The 19,941-nt window shown below is 31.9% G+C and overlaps 1 protein-coding gene across 2 annotated transcripts; it reads left to right on the forward strand.

Annotated features, from left to right (window-relative positions):
• The first annotated feature begins 804 nt into the window (after window positions 1-804).
• On the forward strand, window positions 805-18,611 carry LOC140436788 (uncharacterized). 2 transcript variants are annotated; one of them, XM_072525876.1, is made up of 2 exons: window positions 805-1,225; window positions 16,410-18,611. In XM_072525876.1, the coding sequence occupies exons 1-2, from the start codon at window positions 997-999 to the stop codon at window positions 17,465-17,467; spliced, it is 1,287 nt and encodes a 428-aa protein (XP_072381977.1). In that variant the 5' UTR covers window positions 805-996; the 3' UTR covers window positions 17,468-18,611. The 2 variants fall into 2 exon arrangements, with proteins under 2 accessions (XP_072381977.1, XP_072381978.1); XM_072525877.1 differs by lacking the exon at window positions 805-1,225 and adding an exon at window positions 1,884-2,248.
• The last annotated feature ends 1,330 nt before the right edge of the window (window positions 18,612-19,941 follow it).

Consider the following 19,941-nt stretch of genomic DNA (forward strand, 5'->3'; position numbering starts at 1 on the left):
TGAGTATATGGCAACACTGAGGTATGTTAAGCCCAAATTTAATGTCAAATATATCTATAGGTTATGTTCATTGCCCTAAAAACCCGGTTTTGTTTATCAAAAATAATTTCATACATAGTAAAAAATAAATAGTAAACAAAACCAAAAGGGTTACTGATTCTTCTTCTTTCGTGTTATGGCCTCCACCTCTTAGGTACGTGGCCAGCTTATGTATATATTTTCATTTCAATTATAGAACGGAATTCTCCTCACAGAAATTCTGAAAATAACCATATTCCCTTTAACTATTTTGGACAATTTATAGTGGATATTCTAAAATAATTCTATTATGTCATTAATGATATATTGTGATATATGATTTTTCTTGAAGGTATATCTGGAATTTGGCATCTTGGACAGGACATCAGTGGTTAACAGATAGGTTGTACTACTGGTAAACTCGGTTCGCTATTCCCAGTCCGAACTGTCTAGTGAATTTAGTAATTATTTTTTTGCGAAGTTAGTTACTTTTTATAATATTTATTTATCTGCACCATATAATAAATATGTATGTTAAATTATAACAACTAAAATATATTTTTTAAAATACATACTTCCTAAAATTTGATGTGTTTAGTATATACTTCCACTATTTAGACTAATTCTTCTTTTTTTAAACAAAGTAGTATGCAATAGCCTAGAATAACAGAGACACAGTGTTGGGTTTTTCTCTGGCAATAGTATGATCACATGATCACAGTTTAACCACAATGATACTTTAGCTATTAATACTGGGAAGTAGGAATTGTTGTGTTGTAGGTTTCCGACAATGAATCTGTCAAAATATGCCCGGCCTGAGTTAAGCGAATGGAGTTTACTACTACACTGTAAACATAAACTAAACTGAAACTGCTGAAACGCTGAATGAAACTTTACCATCTGATACGTTTCTGAGTTTGTACAGCGATTTTGATTTTAACTTGTTATTATTTAATACATAAAATCAGGTTTAATCAAATGGAAGTAAAACAAGAATTCACTGACGAGACGTGTAAAGTAGAAATAGAATATTATAATGGCATAGATGATGCTCTTCTGGATGGCCTTAAATGTGAAATTAAGGAAGAATTCAATGGACAAAGTACATATGATTATTTGGACCTGAAGGAATGCCCCATAAATAATAAAATAGAACAATATGGAAATAAACTTAATCCCTTTGAAGACAACCAAAAAACTGAAAATGGTTAGTAAAAATACATTTGAGGACTTTTCCCATATTTACAACTAGTATAAATAGGAATAACTTTTGATATTTTGTACAAATGTACAAATATTTTGTTAATAAAATAAATATGACCCACAGGAAAAGAGAAATCTGATTTATAGTATTTATGCCAAAGGTAGGCAACAAAGTACAGTCTTGTTCTAATTACTTTCAATATTTCCTTCAAATTATGCATGAAATTCAATTTACATAAAAGAAAAACATTCGAAATCTCTGTTATTGAAATTTGATTGATGATGCTCTCTCTGACTTTGAAAATATATAGACAGTTAGAATTAAGAAATTGATTAACCCCCTAACCATTATAAATGTCTGTGTTTCTGTCTGTCCACAATTGTCAATATGTATAGCTTAAATGATTTTGCCCATTTTCATTTTAGTAATTAAATAATAGATATTAAAAAATGGACGTAAAATTAAATTTTTTATCATCCAAATTACTCTAATTAGAAATTTTCAGGTATTTTGAACCAATTATGAAAAATCAATTAAGTATATTAATGGTTAGAGGGTTAATGTACTTAGATCAATTCAGAGAATGTAATTCTTATAGTTGAATTTTAAACATCTCTCATATCAAATAAAATTATTTACATTGTGTGTTTCAAATGAAATCCCCACATTAGAATCTATAATCAAGATAAGTTAATATAACTTTTTCTCTATTCTTTTACTCAATTTGTAAAGTCATTGGTGATTAATAGGACCATCTCATTACAAGACACAAAAATTGAAAAGCTTTTGTGCCAAACCCAAAAATATATTCAAAATATAATTGTAATCAGTTATTTTTGAAGATCATAAAGAATTAGATGGGTGAAAAATAAGAGTGAAGGGGACTCTAAGAAAAAACAAAACAGGAATGAATGGAGGAAATGTCACATCCATTTAGCAAACAAACAAGCATCATATTTCATAAAGTAAAAGCCATTTAAGAAGATTGTTCAGTATCAATGCATGCAGGGCATCAAACAATGTCAGGTATGCACGAAATCAATTTTAAATAAAATTTATATCAACTCGACTGGAAAAATTCGATATCTTTTGATCAGAGGGTTGTAGGGATTGTTTATTCCAGTCGGACTTTGTGCTGCATCTTTTAATAATTCTTGCATATATTCTTTCCATCTTCGTAATTTCTCTTCAATGGTACTCAAAATCTGGCCTTCAATATCTACAACTATGCCTGTATTGCATTGTTTTCTGGTATTCTGTACCTCTTTAATTTTTTTGTGCATATGGAAAGCGTCATGTTTGCATTGTAGTGTTTCAACTTCCGTACATTTCTTCGTCTCCGTCCTCTAAACCTATTTAGAGATTTGAATATATTAACAGTGTATGGAATTTACATTTTGGAATTATTGATACTAATTCATAAAAATAAAAGAACTTTTATGTAACAGTGATATTCACTCACACAACACAAGAAATAAGAGACAGTTTGTAGTACCCTATCGACATTTAGAAATAAGTAGGAAGTCATCTACTGTCTGTGGTTTACTATTGTATAATCAACTTCCTCAAAAATTTAAAAACATTCATTCAACTACAGCTTTTAAAAACCAAGTCAAAGAGTACCTAGTGACCATGTGTCCTTATACATTAAGTGAATATTACCAGAGTGTATGTGTGAATGCCCAAGCTGTAACATGCAAATTTAATGTTATTTTAATTATATTATGATGTCCATATTGTACGTTTAATATGTATTTTAATGTTTTAAATATTTTTAATGTATTGTTTTCATTTTGTTGTAATGATTAATATTTATAATTTTAGTTTGACTTGCTGTAAACCTTGTTGTAAATTACAGTCAAATAAACTATCTATCTATCTATCTATGTCAGCCATGCTTCTTTTTCTCCTTTTATCTCCTTTAGTATAGTCTTATGCAACTTTTGTATTTGTTGTCATTTCTACCTTTTAATCATCTGCTCTTCCATCATCTGCAATATTTTATCTGTCATCCATTCTTGCTTCTTTTCTATTTTTGATTTTAGATATTCATGCGAAATTGTGGTAATAGATGTCCACATTTCGTTCCACTGTTCTTCTACGCCTCTACTAGTGTCTTCAACTATTTTCGGAAAATTCTTATTAATCTGTTTTTACTTTTTACTGGGTGTCATTTTCTTTTAGTAGTCTTGTATCTATCTTGGGCCTCATTTTCTTATGAATTATTTTGCGTCGTATGTTGATATTTGCAACCAATAGACTATGATCTGAGAAGACATCTGCGCCTGGATATGTTTTTGTTGAGGTGATAGAATTTCTAAACCGTTTGTTTTTGTTGATAAAATCAATTTGGTTTCTTATGATTTTCCGTGAGGTATCACCGGATGCTTTCCATATATAAAGTCTTCTTGGTTGTAATTTAAAAAGTGTATTCGTTACAACCATATCAGTCTTTTGGCAGAATTGGATCAGTCTTTCTCCTCTTTCGTTTCTTATGCCAAGACCATATGACCCCACGACATTCTCGACTGTACCTTGTCCTATTTTGGCATTGAAATCGCCCATGATAACAGTAAGTTCATGTTTTTTGGTCAGTTTTAGAGAGTCTTCTAGAGTCTGATAGAAATTTTATATTTCTTCTTCAGTGGATTCTGATGTCGGTGCGTAGACCTGAATGATGTTTAAATTAGAGGGACTTAAGTTAATTTTCAATAGCACAACTCTGTCTGATATGGGCGTAAATCCTGTTACTGCTTTAGCTATTTCCATTTTTACTATTATCGCTACGCAATTTTTGTTTCTTGTTGTGAATAATAGATATGGTGTTCATCTGTAATTCTTATATCAGAATTTGGCCATCGAACTTCACATCGAATAGTATTTGCTGCTTTGCCTGCTTGGTACATGCTTTGAATGTTCCACATACCAATCCTTTTAACTTTTGGGACATTATAGGCTGACCGGGGGATTCTTAGCACCCTCCCCCCCACTTAAGGGGTGCCCTGGACTGAGGGCCGTTTGTTTTGGATTTTCGGCCATTGTGGTGTCCTGGGGATATCCTTACGGATTTTTAATGTGGTAGTCATCCCGTGGCTTTCCACATCTCAATGCCATTGGCTAATTTAGCTCTTTCGCCTTTGGAGTCAATCCAGGGCAATGAAGTGCCCTACCACATGTCAGTTCTTCCACCCGTAGCTGTTAACCAACATATGGGGGATTACTTTTACCGGTAATAGTTCGGTTACTTCGCAGTATCACAACCGGTGATTCAGTATCAGACCGGTAAAGAGATTTTTCTCTACCGCTCCGATCCTATAATGACATAGCTGCTGCCCTATGCCATGCTCTCAGTTGATCTGCAGGTGTTTATTTGGCAAAGCCTTATTCACACCTATCCCACATATCTGTATGATGTTCCTTATTAGCCATTGGGACGCGCCGTGTTGAGGTTGAGAACTACTCCCCTCCGAGTGTGTTTTCCAAGAAGTACTGAAGAGCTGCTACTCAATTCAGAACCCCTCCTTCTTGAAAACTACACCTGCACGGTGTACACAAACTATCTAAAACGTTTAAAACTTCTTATTTTCGATTACACAAGTACGTTTTTTGAAACGACACATCTTCAGCTACAAACTCCACCTAATATTGTCTTCGTGAAAGCATTTCCCGTGACGTCCGATCGTTTGTGATGTGAATGTTTAAATTCTGCGTTTTTTGGGCATATTTCAAATGCCTCAACGTTTATTTATTTAACAGATTTATAGAAACTGACTTCATTTGCGGTGAAATGCAAAAACGTTATAAGAAAGCTGCACTTTTCACCTTTAAAATGCATTTTGATTTTCATCGATAGGATACTCTGATCTAAAGATACCGAATTTTTAGCGTCAAGGTACAATCTATATGTAAAATTAATTCGTTTCATTCTACAGAAAAACGGCTAATAAATATTTTTGTTTAAAATTATCTCAGTTACATTTTTTATTTGAAACACTTTTCCTACTGCGTACAGATTCTTGTTAAATCTCTTTTTTCGGTTTCCCTTTCCCATAAAACCCCATAAAAAGAATTATACTTTTTTTTTCAAAAATATGTAAAAAATTGTCAACTTAACTAAAATTACAGTTTTTTATGCAATTATTTAAAGTCACTTTTCAGCAGTTTGGTAGCATATACATCCGTAATCTAGTTTGCTTTTAATTAGAGCTTGATATAATCGAAGAAGAATAATTGTGTCTGCAACCTCATTTGTGATTAGAAAGGACTTTTAGAAGGTTTATTCTCTGTTGACATGATTTAATTAATTCATTTATCTGCGATGTTCATTTGAGTTGAGAGTCTAATGTCATTCCCAAGAATTTGGTTTCATTGATTGTTGTAAGGTTGTGTCCGTTTAGTTTTAAATTTAAGTTATGTTGTGTTTTCCTCTTGTCAAATATTACTTGACGTGGATGCTTAAACATCCTTGTTTAAGCCCCTTTGTTATTGGAAATGATTCAGATATAAAGTTTCCTTCCTTAACGACACTTCTTGCATTTTTGTATATATTTGCGATAGCATCCACATACTCTCTACTGAGACCTACTTTTGTTCTTCTATATCTTCGTATTCTGATTCTATTCTTTCTTTTATTATTCAACCATACAACTTCCCCACTGAGCTGATTACAGTTATTCCCCTATAACTAGAGCATTTACGTTTTTCCCCTTTCTTGAATGTTAAGCTGATGTATCCAACATTCCAACCATCAGGGATATTTTGTCCTTTTAAGCATTTGTTAAATAGTTGAACCAACATCTCATGTAATATTTTTGGTCCATACTTTACCAACTCAATTGGGATGTCTCCAGCTCCTGCTGCTTTACCGTTTTTCGAACTTGTCAGGGCATGGCTTAACTCTGCGGTTGTTATCTCAATTATTTGTGTATGTTCAGATATTTCTTCCATTTCGATCTCTTGGAATTTACATCTATCCTCTGTCAGTAAGACATCATAATGGTGTTTCCACTGTTTCAGATCTATTAACTGTAAATTAGATTTTTCCTTTCCTTCCATCCGGAGAGACTTTATCACCTTCCACGCTTGCCCAACTCTTGTTCCACCCATATACCTATCTATCTCTGCACATCTTCGATCCCACATCTCATTTTTACTTTTCACTACTTCTTTTTTTAGATCTCGATTTAATTTTGTATATATCTTGTAATCTTCTTCCTTTCTCGTTGACATCCATTTCTGATAAGCAGTTTTCGTCTTGTTTACTAACGTTTGCATATTCTCCGACCATCAATCTTGATTTTTTGTTTCATGTTTGTCTTTATACCCCAAAGCTTCACTTGCAGCCTCATGACTGCATTTTTTAAGTTGTTGGTATAATTCTTCCGTTGATATATTTTCTCGATCCACATTTTGTAATTTTGTGGCCAGTCGTAATTTGTAAAGAAATTTCGTTGAATCTTCTTTTAAGCTTTCTAGGTTATATTTAGGGGATGTTACTTCTTGTCCCTTTTCTATATTCTGTACCTGAGTGCCATAACTAAACGATGGTCGGATCCACATTCTGATCCACGATATACCCTTACTTTAGTTTTTTTTTAGCTGGGAAGTTTGACGTTGGATTACATAGTCGATTATCGAGCGCAGATTCCTAGTACTTGTATCCATGTAAATTTGTGGATGTCTCTATGTTGAAAAAATCCATTTATAATTTTGAGAGTTTTTACACCCAGCACTTACCGGAGGCGGAGTTAAATATTTTTTTTACTCGTTATAAGTAGTTTCTTTATCGACTAGTATATTATACTAAACATTTGTGATATTATAAATAAACATTTAATATGATATTTTACCATCAAATATAAATATACATCTCACCATCCGTTAATGATAATGTCGACACTGATCAAGACTCTTGGAGATGAAGATTGTAATGGTCAATGTAATGTACAGGCAGTAGCCGAAGTAGATATTGCAGAACCTATGCAAAGTGAATCTGAAGGGGAAGATAACAAAGAAGAAGCGAAAACTTATGATAAAGGAAAAAAAGAAAATAGGGGTCAAAAAAAGTAAAGAAAGCAAAGAGAAATTGAAGCAAAACCATCAATGACTTTGAAGTAAAAGGTAAAACTGAAAAATTATTTGCTACAACTTATTTACCTCCAATATCATTATTGTCAGAGAGTGATCCTATTGATTTTTTTGATCTCTTTTGTCGAACATACTGCACAAACTTTTACTTCTTTTCTGACAAAATGAGACCATGCCCTGTGAATGGTCTCAAAGCGTGATATGCCCGTTACATAAAAAAGGCGGTCAGCTCTAGTGTGACAACTACAGAGGTATAACTCTGTTTACAACTGCTTACAAAATACTATCAAATATTCTCTATGAATGGCTACAAGTTTACACAGTTTACATAGTTGGAAAGTACCAGGCCGGATTTACTCCAGAAAAATCAATAATTGACCAGATTCATTCAATAAGACAGATCCTCGAGAAAACATTAGAATTTTAACAGTGAAACCCATCATCTATTTGTCGACTCCAAGGCCGCATACGACAGTGTCAAGAGAACAGTACTATATCAATAAATGCGTAAGTTTGGTATACCAGAAAAACTTATCTGATTAACGAGAATGACAATGTCTAACTTAAAAGCCAGCGTTAGGATAAAATGAGAAAACTCTCGATCCTTTGAGATAAAGGATGGACTCAGACAAGGGGGTGTCCTGGCTTGCTTCCTATTTAGCATTGCCTTGGAAAAATCAGTCCGAGACACACGAATTAGAGACGGCATATATATATATATATATATATATATATATATATATATATATATATATATATATATATACAAATCGATACAAATCAGCATACGCCGATGACTTTGACCTAATAGGGCGTAGCAAGCGAGATGTTGAGCAATATTTCCTAGAATTGAAAACGGCGGCGAAGAAACAGGTCGGTCTAGTCATCAACGACGACAAAACCAAGTACATGTTGGTTACTAAGGATCCTATAGCAAATGAGGAACGGGAAACTCATTTGGAAGTCATATCTTTGAACGTGTTGACAGCTTCACTACCTTGGCTCGCTAGTGACTACTAACAATAAAAGAAGCGAAGAAATTAAAAGACGAATACGCAAAATATTTGGAACTATAAACGATCAAGGGCAGTGGCTCAAAAGATTTAATTTCGAATTATACCTACTCTTTAATGAACCAGATGTCGTAACGTTCATTGAAACACAGCGACTTAGATGGACTGGACACATAATACGAATGACTGACAACATGATTGCTAAAAAGCTAACGATAGGAACACCTATAGGAAAAAGAAACAGGCCGACTGCGAATTAGGTGGTTAGATGGGGCTTCTACCGACTTAGGGATACTAGAGATCAGAAGATGCACAGTATCCACAGATGATTGTCGAGCAAAGATGATGATGTAACATCTAATGAAATAAAAATTAGAGGCCTGCGGTGGTTAGGACATCTTACTAGCTAAAAGAAACTAGACGAAGAGATAATAAAATTGGTAAGAAGAGTGTAAAAATGACGATTAATATACATATTTCTCCAAATTTCGTTATTCTATAACATCTTAAATTAACCTGTATATACACTTAAATTCTTATAAATATTTTATCCTAAAATATATTAAGACGCATTCAATTTGACTTACAATAACGCCGATAATAAAAACCTTATTTAAGAATATCGCTTACCGAAATAATGTTCTTTTATAATTTTTTAGAAGTTTTACCGAAAACGTACCTAAAAATGTGTGTGTTATGATGCTTTTGTAAATGTTCTGTACGAAAATAACCGTCAGCTATAACAAACTCATTGAATCTTTTCACAAGTATACTGCTTGTCTACTGTTCCGTTAAAATATCCAATCTGCTCTTTTTAATAACTTGCCGTCGGTCTGTTTGCAGAATTCGAAAGATAATCCCTAAAAGGAAGCGTTGTCCTGTTATAAAATATACTAACGTTCCCGTCGAAAATGGGACACCCAAAAAATCAATGGTACTTTGTTATTGGAATATTCCTCCTATAAATAGGCAAAGGGTGGTAATCCTTTTAATTTCCGTTAGATTTTGAGCTGGAAAGATCCTCCTGCCTATTATGGAAGAAGCTGTAATTTGTCATTTATGTCACCGCCGCGCAGAGTGGCATTTTACATAAAAAGCTGGCCAAAACCAAAATTTTAAAACTATAATCTATTTCTAATGAGTGTAGAGTAATAAAATCTCATGAAGTATTCAAAAGCGCTACAGGGTAATCCGTCAATAAATTCCGTCCGCATTGCAAAATTCCGTCGTTTCATAAAGAGCAGGTAGGTATCACCCTGTTTTAAGGGATTAGTCCATTGTTATCGACAGATAAACATTTCGGACCGATTGTTGTCCCTAAAATAGGTAGTTATATCCTCTCCCCAAATAACTAAACCAAACAAGAGATGCCATGACTTCTTTTTTCATTAAAGTAACGATTTACGAAAAACGAAAAGGCTAAATATCTTCCTTATTAAGAAAAATTTTAAAAAACTTTTGATAAATATATTATAGAAGAGTTCAGTTGCTTACGAAAATTTTTTTAAAGGGCGTCTTTAAGGAAATATAATATCCACTTATGTTTTTTTTTATATGGGACACCGTATATATTTTGACATTTTTCGTTTACATTGTTAATTCTCTTTTAACTGACATCACATATTATATATTTATTTTCAGTCGTTTGAGCTATTCTGCAAATACATTGCTTATTTGACATCACGTTATAGACACTTAGAAACAAAACGCTCAGTAACACATTCTATCATTTTATTATGCGGATAATAATCCTTCACAGTTTTATTTACCAGAAATAAGACCAATCAACTTCTTCTTTAAGTGCCATCTCCGCGACGAAGGTTGGCAATCATCATGGCTATTCTGACCTTCGAGGCAGCTGCTCTGAACAATTGCCTTGAGCTGCAACCAAACCACTCTCTCAGGTTCTTCAACCAGGAAACGCGTCTTCTTCCTACGCTTCTCCTACCCTCTACTTTTCCTTGAATTATGAGTCTCAAGATGTTGTATCTTTCGTCTCTCATCACATGTCCGAGATATTGCAATTTCCTCTCTTTTATTGTATTTTCCATTTCTCTCTCTCTGCCTATTCTCCTTAACACTTCTGTATTCGTGACTCTATCCACCCATGGAATCCTTAACAATCTTCTAAATGTCCACATTTCAAACGCGTTAAGTCGATTTATTGTATTCCGGTTTAATGTTCATGATTCAGCTCCATAGTAGAGTAATAATTAATAATTAGCCTTATTCTGAGAGCCAATTTCAGATCTTTGCTGCATAAAATCTTTTTCATTTTCACGAAGTTGGCACGTGCTCTATTTCAATTCTGACTCTTATTTCTGCATTATAATCGTTATTTTCTGTGATTATCGTTCCCAAGTAAGTATATCTTTTTACTCTCTCAATCTGCTGGCTGCCCACCGTTAATATTTCGTTTGTATTGTTCTTGCTAATTTTCATGAATTTGGTTTTTTTATAAGAGAGAGTCCGTATTCTCCACTATATCTTAATATTTTGTTCATTATTATTTCTAAGTCTTCCAAGTTGTCGGCTATAAATCAACTTAAAAAATGGAAATTAAAAATTTACCCAGAACAAAAACTACTTAACAACCAGAATTAATTTTACAAAAATATTATCATTATAATAAACATAAAAACAACAATAATAAACAATGGAACAACTAGAATTCATGTTACAAAAATTTAAAAATTATAATAAATGTTCGACATGCCCCCCGTTTTGTTATAATAATAATTTACACCTTTTTATTATATATATTTTACACAATTGAGTATATACATTGGCTTTATTCTTCTAAATGCTTGATAAATACTTTGTAATAACTCTTCCTTAGTATCCTTCCTAAAGTCAATTTTATAAATATTGTTTTTTAAAAACTACCGAACAAAAAAATCAGTAGGATTTAGTTCTGGTCGACAAGGACCATAAGTTCCAATCCACCGATTATAAAATTTTTCATTTAAATAATTTCCAACGAATTCGGCATTAAGGGCAGGTGCTGCATCTTGTTAAAATAAAAATGTATTCTTCTTGGCCAAATATTTCTCATTAAAATTATTATTGAATTCGTTTTTTAACTACCCATATATCCGACAGCAGTTAGTTAATCATTTATCATCAAATATGGGTATATCACTGGGTATGCGACCTTCGTCGCTAAATATTACCTTTACTATTACCTATTACCTTTTAGTATAACCTACTCTACGAAGTAAACATTTTTACAAGATGTAACAATATGTTATTTTAGACAAAAAAAAAATAATGCAGTTTACCGAAATCTAAACGTCAAAATAAAGTATTTTAAAGTAAAATTGTGGCTTATTCCCAATAGAAAATAGTAAATTGTATTGTCACAAAAACTAGCTTCAGAATAATAAAAAAAGAAGCCAATATTATATCTGAAAAAAATTATAAATGAAAACGAAAAAGGTAATAAAATACAATGTGTTCTTTTTCTGACAATTTTATTTATAATATGGAATCAATACTTTAAAAATAATAATTCACTTTGATGCAAAAATAAGCAGTTGAGTATTTACTTTAAAGTTAGGTAGGTACTGATTTTATTTTTGCTAAATAAAACTGTCAAGAGATCAGGATCCTCATACTAAAATGTTAAAATGTGTTACCATTGTTGCGAGTGTTTTATTTTTAAGTGCCTATAACATGACGTCAACTATAAACATTTTATTTGCATAGTAGCTTCAACAAGTGAAAATAGATATATACATACATATATATATATATATATATATATATATATATATATATATATATTATGTCATATCACGTGAAAGAGAATTAAAAATGAAAACGAAAAATATTAAAATATATAGGGTGTCCCATATAAAAAACAACTTGGTATTATATTTCCTTAGTGAGACCTCCTAAAAAAATTGATCGTGTGCCACTGAAGCCTTCCATAATATGTCTATCAAAAATTTCAATAGACTTTTTTAAAATTTTTCTTAATAAAGAAGATATTTAATTCTGTCGTTTTCGACATTTGCCAATAATCGCCCTGTATCTCGCTAATGATGTGAGCTATTGATGATTTGATTGCGCAATCGCTACTTTAACGAAAAAAGAAGTCATGACATCTTAACTACTTTTTTCTATTTTCTCTGGTTTTCGGTATATCCCGCAAAACACCAATTTGGGACACCCTGTAGTCACAAGCTTAAAAATGTTTAACACAAGGTGAATTAACTAGACTGTAAATTTTATTTGTTCTTTTGAATATTTTAAACTTAATAGCGTAATTTTTATATTTTCTTTTTTTTTCAACACAGTTGATCCATGTAAAGAAAATAGTTAGTAGCTAATTATCTAAAGAGATCAATACGGCATTTTATATGTTACGATAATAACTTTATCAATATCTGATGTTTCATACGATATTTATTTACTTTATTGGAATATTTTATCTGGATATTATTATGTATATTTTGTGACATTTACTGTTATTATTTTTGAATATAGGTGATATACTCATTAACCTTTCGCTTCCGAAGGGTCAAGTTGTTTTGGAGTTGACGGAGGGGGTACATTATGTACCCCATGCATTTTTATAGATTAAATATTAACATATTGCAATAATTTTAGTTAAAACATAATTAAAACAAATGCAAGTATTTTTTATTGAATATAAGTAACAATAAAAAAATATATGGTGTCTTGAAAAAATTAATTATCGTTTTTTTGATTAGCTTTACATTTTGTACATATTATTGTTTGAATTGTTGTGGTTGTTTGATGTTCAGCACAAACAAAGAATTGCACGTTTTTCTGCTTTTGCGGTCCTTCTTGCGTGGACAAAGTAAACATCGCCCTGAGGATTTCAAGATGGTGGCGTCGTTTTCGCGATTCTCCCTTGGTGGCGGTGGGCATAATTCGTACATCGCGTTTATAATTCGCTTATGGAATTTTTGTGGACTTTGTAGTCGCCTATCGACATGGGGCTTTATAAGTTCTTGACCCAGGTTTAGTAAAAATTCTCTGCTTCTGTGAGAAGCCTCATACGTACGAATGGAATTCTTTGTCGTCCACAGTACGTATGCATTCAGACCTGTAATGTCTAGAAGATTTTGAAACAAAACAAATGGCCATCTCTTAGAGGCTCTTTTACAAGAATATTCATTTACCATTTTATCCATAGTATCTACGGCACCTTTTGTAGAATTGTAATGCAAGATTATGTCTGGCTTATAGTCCGTCTCTTCTCCGCTAATTTTATCATCGTTATGTTCTGTACTCAATAAAATTACTGCCTTATTCTTTTTAGGAACGTAAGACGCCAGTGTTTTTTCCTCAGTGAAGGCAAAAACTGAGGACTTTTCTTATCTAGAAATATTGGGTAGTAGGGCTGGAGGAATATCCTGCTTGTTTTTTCGAAGTGTTCCACATAATGTTATTTGTCGATCTAGGAGTTGTTTTGTCAAGGGAACACTGGTAAAGAAATTATCAGTTGTGATGCCATAACCAGTTTTTAGAAATGAGACCAAATCAAGTACTACCCTTTTGCCCTGGTCTTTTTCTGGTTTGTTACCATCTTTTCCAGTATAAATCTGAAGGTTGGCAGCATAGGTGATTGTTGCATCAACTAGAGCCCTTATTTTGATGCCATACTTGGCTGGTTTTGATTTAATGTAGACTCTAAATGGACACTTACTTCTAAAACTTACAAGTTGTTCATCAACAGTTAGATGAGAGTGGCACTTAAAACTTTCTTTACAGTGTTCTACAAACTTTGTAAACACTTCCCTAAAAGCTGCTAGTTTGTCAGAACTTCTACGTTCTTCTCTAGTGTTCAAATCATCGAATCGCATAAGTGAAATTAACTCTAGCAATCGGTCACGTGACATGGCAGCCGGAAAAATAGATCGACTGTACAAATGGTTTCGACACCACAAAAAGTGCACTGGTTCCCTATTGGCTTTTAGCGCACCCGCCGTAATCAAGAGTCCCAAGACCGCATAAATTTCCACTGAATCAGTGGGCAACCAGGTTCTTGTTTTATTAGGATTTTTCCCATTTCAATCCTGAAAGTATTTCTCCGCTTTCTGGTTTGTACATTTGACGATGATCTCTACAATTTTCTCATCTACAAATAATTTGAAGCAATCACTAATTTTAGCGACATTTTTAGATTTTTCTGTAAGCCCTGGTTTTTCGAGCAAGTTTTTTGTGCGACATCTAGTTTGTCGTAAAGGACGATTTTTCCAAACTGTACCATTCTTGGAAATAAATGTGGAATCTACTGCCCCCAAAACTGGTTTATCAGAATCATTACTGTCGCTCTCAAATGGCTAAAATATAATAAACTCAAGATAGAAATATCGTACATAAAACAAAAATAAAAATTACCTGCAGAATTTAAGGCTCATATTCCGCTACTTCTAAATTATCATCTAATTCTGAATCATCCGATAAACTATCTCTTTCAGAAAGGTAATCATCATCACTTTCCTCTAACCACTGCACTGCAGTTTCACGATCCTGTTCTTTCCGAAGGTCTAACTTTATTTTTTTTCGACATATCGGTATAATAAATCGTGTAATCACAAATGGATAAACTAAAACAGTATGTTAGCACTAAGTCATCCACAGAACTGATTTGTGTGTTATTGCAAACAACAGGTTTGGTGCCGTGTGCAAAACGTCTGGTTTAGTCAGTGGCGTCGACCGCAATGAACTGTACCGTGGTTGACGGAGGGGGTACAACTTGTACCCCAAGCACAGTGCTGGACTTTTCATAGGTAAAAATATGTCAAATTGAAAACAAATGGTTGGATATGCTTTTACACATCCCAATGAAGAATTAACAGTTAAACAAAATTCCTACATTTTTAAAAATTATTCATGAAAAATTGAATTTGGGGTACAATCTGTACCCCTCTCCGGTAGCGGAAGGTTAAACATACAAGTTTGTGGGTATACAAACATTTAAAAACAGTGGCGCCCCTTTATTTTTTGAAGAGTTGTTCTTTTCCTTAATTTCCTTTCTTTGTCGTTTAGTATGTTTTCTTCCTTAACGTTTCTCACTCCTAAGAACGATCCCATACTCGTACAGAACATAATCTACTCGGACTGACCAACGGTGTCTTTGAGTCTATTGTGTACCGGTGTTCTAAGATTAATTCTTTGCAATCTTGATCACTAGGTATGGTACAGTATTGGCAATCGAAATTAAGCTGTAATAGGATCGAATGGAGGATTAAGAGGAATTCGAAACTCAACTTGGGCAGTAGCTCTAATGAGGCTGAATGTTCACGTGTATATTCGCTCCGTGCGTGACCATGGTAGGGGTACTTTGAAACGATGCCAGCGTGCGTAGCGGCGAAATATGACAAAATTTCACCTACCTTTTTACGCATAAATTTTATCAAAAATGTGTGCAATTGTACACAATGTATTTAATTGTGCTAATAATAGCAAAAATAGAAAGTGTAGTTTTTATAGGTTCCCAAAGATTACATATAAATTAGAGAAAAGAAAAAGATGGATCCGTGCTATTAATATGAAAAAGTAAATATCACATAACTTCATTTTTATACAATTGAAATAGAAAAAATTTAAATTATTTACCTTAAATATTTTATAAGGTTTCAAACTAACTGCAGAGTGCCTGATGACTTTAGCTTTTATATCATAACTTTTACTATTACTGTTTTTAAATACTTATATGCTCTTTCCCGTGAAAAACTTGATTTGCCAGTACTAGATTTTTCCTTTCTTTTCCGTTTGTGGTTGAAAAGATATATTATAATGAATTTTGAAAAACCCAGTTTTTAATACTACATTTATTTTGTACATAAACTGAAAAAATATAATTAAAAAGTTAATTATTAATAGTTGTCAATTTCGCATGTATTTAACAATGTCAAACATATGTCATATGTTTAATCTGAAAATTGGTAGGTCCAAAACTATCAGATGAAGGCGGTAGGTGTCGCGTCAGTCACGCACGGAGCGAATAAGATAGGTTCCAAAAACATATTTATATAATTGACTAGACTTCTGCTGTCTAGCATTTTCTTTGTACTCAAACGTTATATTATAGTTGGTTTGTATTTTAGGTTATCCCCAAGAGGAGACCAAACCGGTAATTATGGAAACAATAACTGAACATTCATCTAGCGAAGGAAACTATATGAGTAGAGACACTGAAGGAAAAACATTAAATCAAAATATGAAAGTTGTGACTGGACAAAGAACTTACAAATGTAACATTTGTTTCAAACAATTTCCTCAAATAAAAAAATTGAAACAACATTTGATGATACACACCGCAGAAAAACCTTATAGATGTGAAATTTGTTTTAATATGTTTGCTCGAAAAGTTTATTTAACTAAACACATGAAAGTTCATGGAGAAAAGGCTTACAACTGTGAAATTTGTTTTAAACCGTTTTCTCAAAAATATTTTTTGAAAATTCACTTAAGATCGCACACTGGAGAAAAACCTTATAAGTGTGAGATTTGTTTTAAACAGTTTTCACTAACAGGTAATTTGAAAGCTCATCTAAGGACACACACTGGAGAAAAACTTTACAAGTGTGAAGTTTGTTTTAAACAGTTTAGTGAAGCAAGTAATTTGAAAGCACATTTAAGAACTCATACTGGAGAAACACCTTACAAGTGTGAAATCTGTTTTAAACAGTTTTCTCAAAAATATTTTTTGAAAATTCATTTAAGAACGCACACTGGAGAAAAACCTTATAAGTGTGAGATTTGTTTTAAACAGTTTTCTCGAAAAGATGTTTTGAAAAATCATTTGCGAATACACACTGGAGAAAAACTGTATGAATGTAAAATTTGTTTGAAGCCGTTTAGTCAATCCCGTAATTTGAAAATACATTCGAGAGTACACGATGGAGAAAAACCTTATAAGTGTGAAATTTGTTTTAAGCAGTTTATTGAGGCACGTAATTTGACAACACATTTAACAGTGCACACTGGAGAAAAACCGTACAAATGTGAAATTTGTTTTAAGCAGTTTCGGCAAGTAGGTAATTTGAAAACACATTTGAGGGTGCACACTGGAGAAAAGCCTTTCAAGTGTGAAATTTGTTTTGAGCAGTTTTCTCAGAAAAGTAATTTAAAAGCACATACTAGAACAGATCATAAAGTATAAATTTTTTTTAACAGGTTTTTCCTTAAGGTGGTATGATACAATGTTAAAATTTATATACTTTTTAGGTACAGTTACCGTCACTATTTCAAAACAAATCTTCAATTTATGATTGTGTACGTAAACTTTCTATTTTATTAATATCTAGTTAAAATTTCCAAAGAATGCAGTCAATTTTTCATAACTGTACTTAAATGAATCCATGTCATAACTTACGTGGAAACGTGCCTAAAAATTGGTATTGTGTAATAATTTTTGAACTTAGGTACAAAATAACTACATTAAATGATTAACTATCCAAAAACCTCTATTTTAAGCAAATGTTCATTATCCATACTGCCTAATTTTTAAATTAACTATACCTAAAGATAAAATTACAATTAAAAGCTGCAAACTAGGGATTTTATTGATATTACCGTAATAATTTGGCATTTTAATAGTGATATATTAATTCGGCTAACACTTAATAAAATGGCATTCCCCGGAAACTTTTTGAACGACCTTGAAACATTTCCCCATCACTTTGACCCCAGTCAGATAATAAAGAGAAATGACAGCCTATTTCGCTCACGGAGATTTTAAACCAATCATTTATTATAACACAATCTGGGGGTGTCACAAATAAAATAATCAAACGAAGCTTAATTCCGCAATATATATTGTTTTGTGTCAAAAGTAATGACAGATCTGTTGGTATACAGATTTCAATTTTATTTTATTATCTTTCAAACAAACTTTCGTTTGTATTTATTCTTAGTAATTTTACGGCGATTTCATAACGATTCGCTAAAGTGGACTTTAGTAAACGAAGACTTTATGTTAAAGTCGACTTTAAAGTTGCTGTCAATGATATTTGAATAACTCGCTTTAAAGGGTTCTCTAAGTAAAGTGGCTTTTAATGAAAATTTATACTGTTGGTTAAACTGAATTACGATGTATTTGAACTAAAATGAAAATAATGACATTGAATGTTATACATTTTGGCCATTTTGCCGAATTTTGCGCGTTTATATTGTACTTACCTGATTGATATACTATAATTGTTGGTTTTTAACTACTAAATTACTTATTATTACTTAATTACTAATCCAGATTTAATTTAATTATTATTAACTTTAATACTAATTTATTACTACTTTGAACTTTAACTACTAATTAATATTTCTATATATATATATATATATATATATATATATATATATATATATATATATATATATATATATATATTGTTATGATGTATTGTTTGTTTGAATGATGAACAATGAGTATTTTTAATAATATAGGGTTTTTATCGCGGTTCTCAAAGAATTAGTTTGTAAGTACTTTTTTAAATTATCTTTATTATAACTATTATGAAACACACATATATATATCTAACCTAGTCAATGTAAATTTAAAATAAACTATCTTTAAATTGATATTCTTATAAAACTAATTAAATTCTATAGACAATGTAAAATTTAAACAAACTATCTTCAAAATTGAAACTGTTATGACACTAACTAAATTATATTAACAAAATTGTGTACCTTTCTTTCACTGAATGCCTAAATGAACTGTTTTCCACTATATAGATTCTAATCACCACTGAATGTCTTCGTACTTCGGTTATCCTTGTTTTTTATGAAATTACTTTTTCCAATTATCAGCTTCTACCAATTTAAGATATATTTTTCTTCACCAGCATTTATAAACCACCAAGCAAACCAGCAAAACAGCATTTATATTTATTCTTCTTTTCAATATACCAATATCCAATTATTATAAGTTGATTTATACTATTGCTTTTTTAATCTTTAATAATTATTTGTGTATAATTATAAATGTGCATTAAAATATATGCATAATTTTTAATCTTCATTTAACTCACTATATTAAACAATTGGACTATTTGTAACTGAATGGACTGGACCTACTTTCTTACTAAAACTTTTCTGACTGCACTATCTTGAAAATTCTAAACAATTGACTTCACTAACTTAATGAGTCTATCTTCTACTAACTTTCATAATAAACTGGCCATCTTGAATCCAAATCACGGGTATTTATATCTTTTTGGATGCTCTAGAATCATCTGGTAAGAGATCATGTTCCATTTGTTCTATTACTTCTATATGGATGTTCTCGAAAAAAATATATGTTCGTTCTACAGACATAACCATTATTTCGAGAATGTTCGACCGTAAACAATGGTCAAATTCTGCATTCTGGAGAATTCGTTCATTTTTTATTGATAATTTTGTTTACATTTAGGCTTTTCAGATCAGAATAAATATTTAAATTAGTAACTAACACTCTAATTTAATAAAATACACATTTCAAACAATATATTATTATAACCCCACTTTATATTCCCAATTATTTCCTAAAATGTCACTTGGAGAGTAAGTATATCTGTCTATCATTCACATGTATAGTTGGTTGCCTATGCACATGGCTCACTTAGATATATTTACAACATTAAACTACAACTT

The sequence above is a fragment of the Diabrotica undecimpunctata genome, chromosome 3 (genome assembly GCF_040954645.1).
Source record: "Diabrotica undecimpunctata isolate CICGRU chromosome 3, icDiaUnde3, whole genome shotgun sequence".
NCBI classification, from domain to species: domain Eukaryota; kingdom Metazoa; phylum Arthropoda; class Insecta; order Coleoptera; family Chrysomelidae; genus Diabrotica; species Diabrotica undecimpunctata.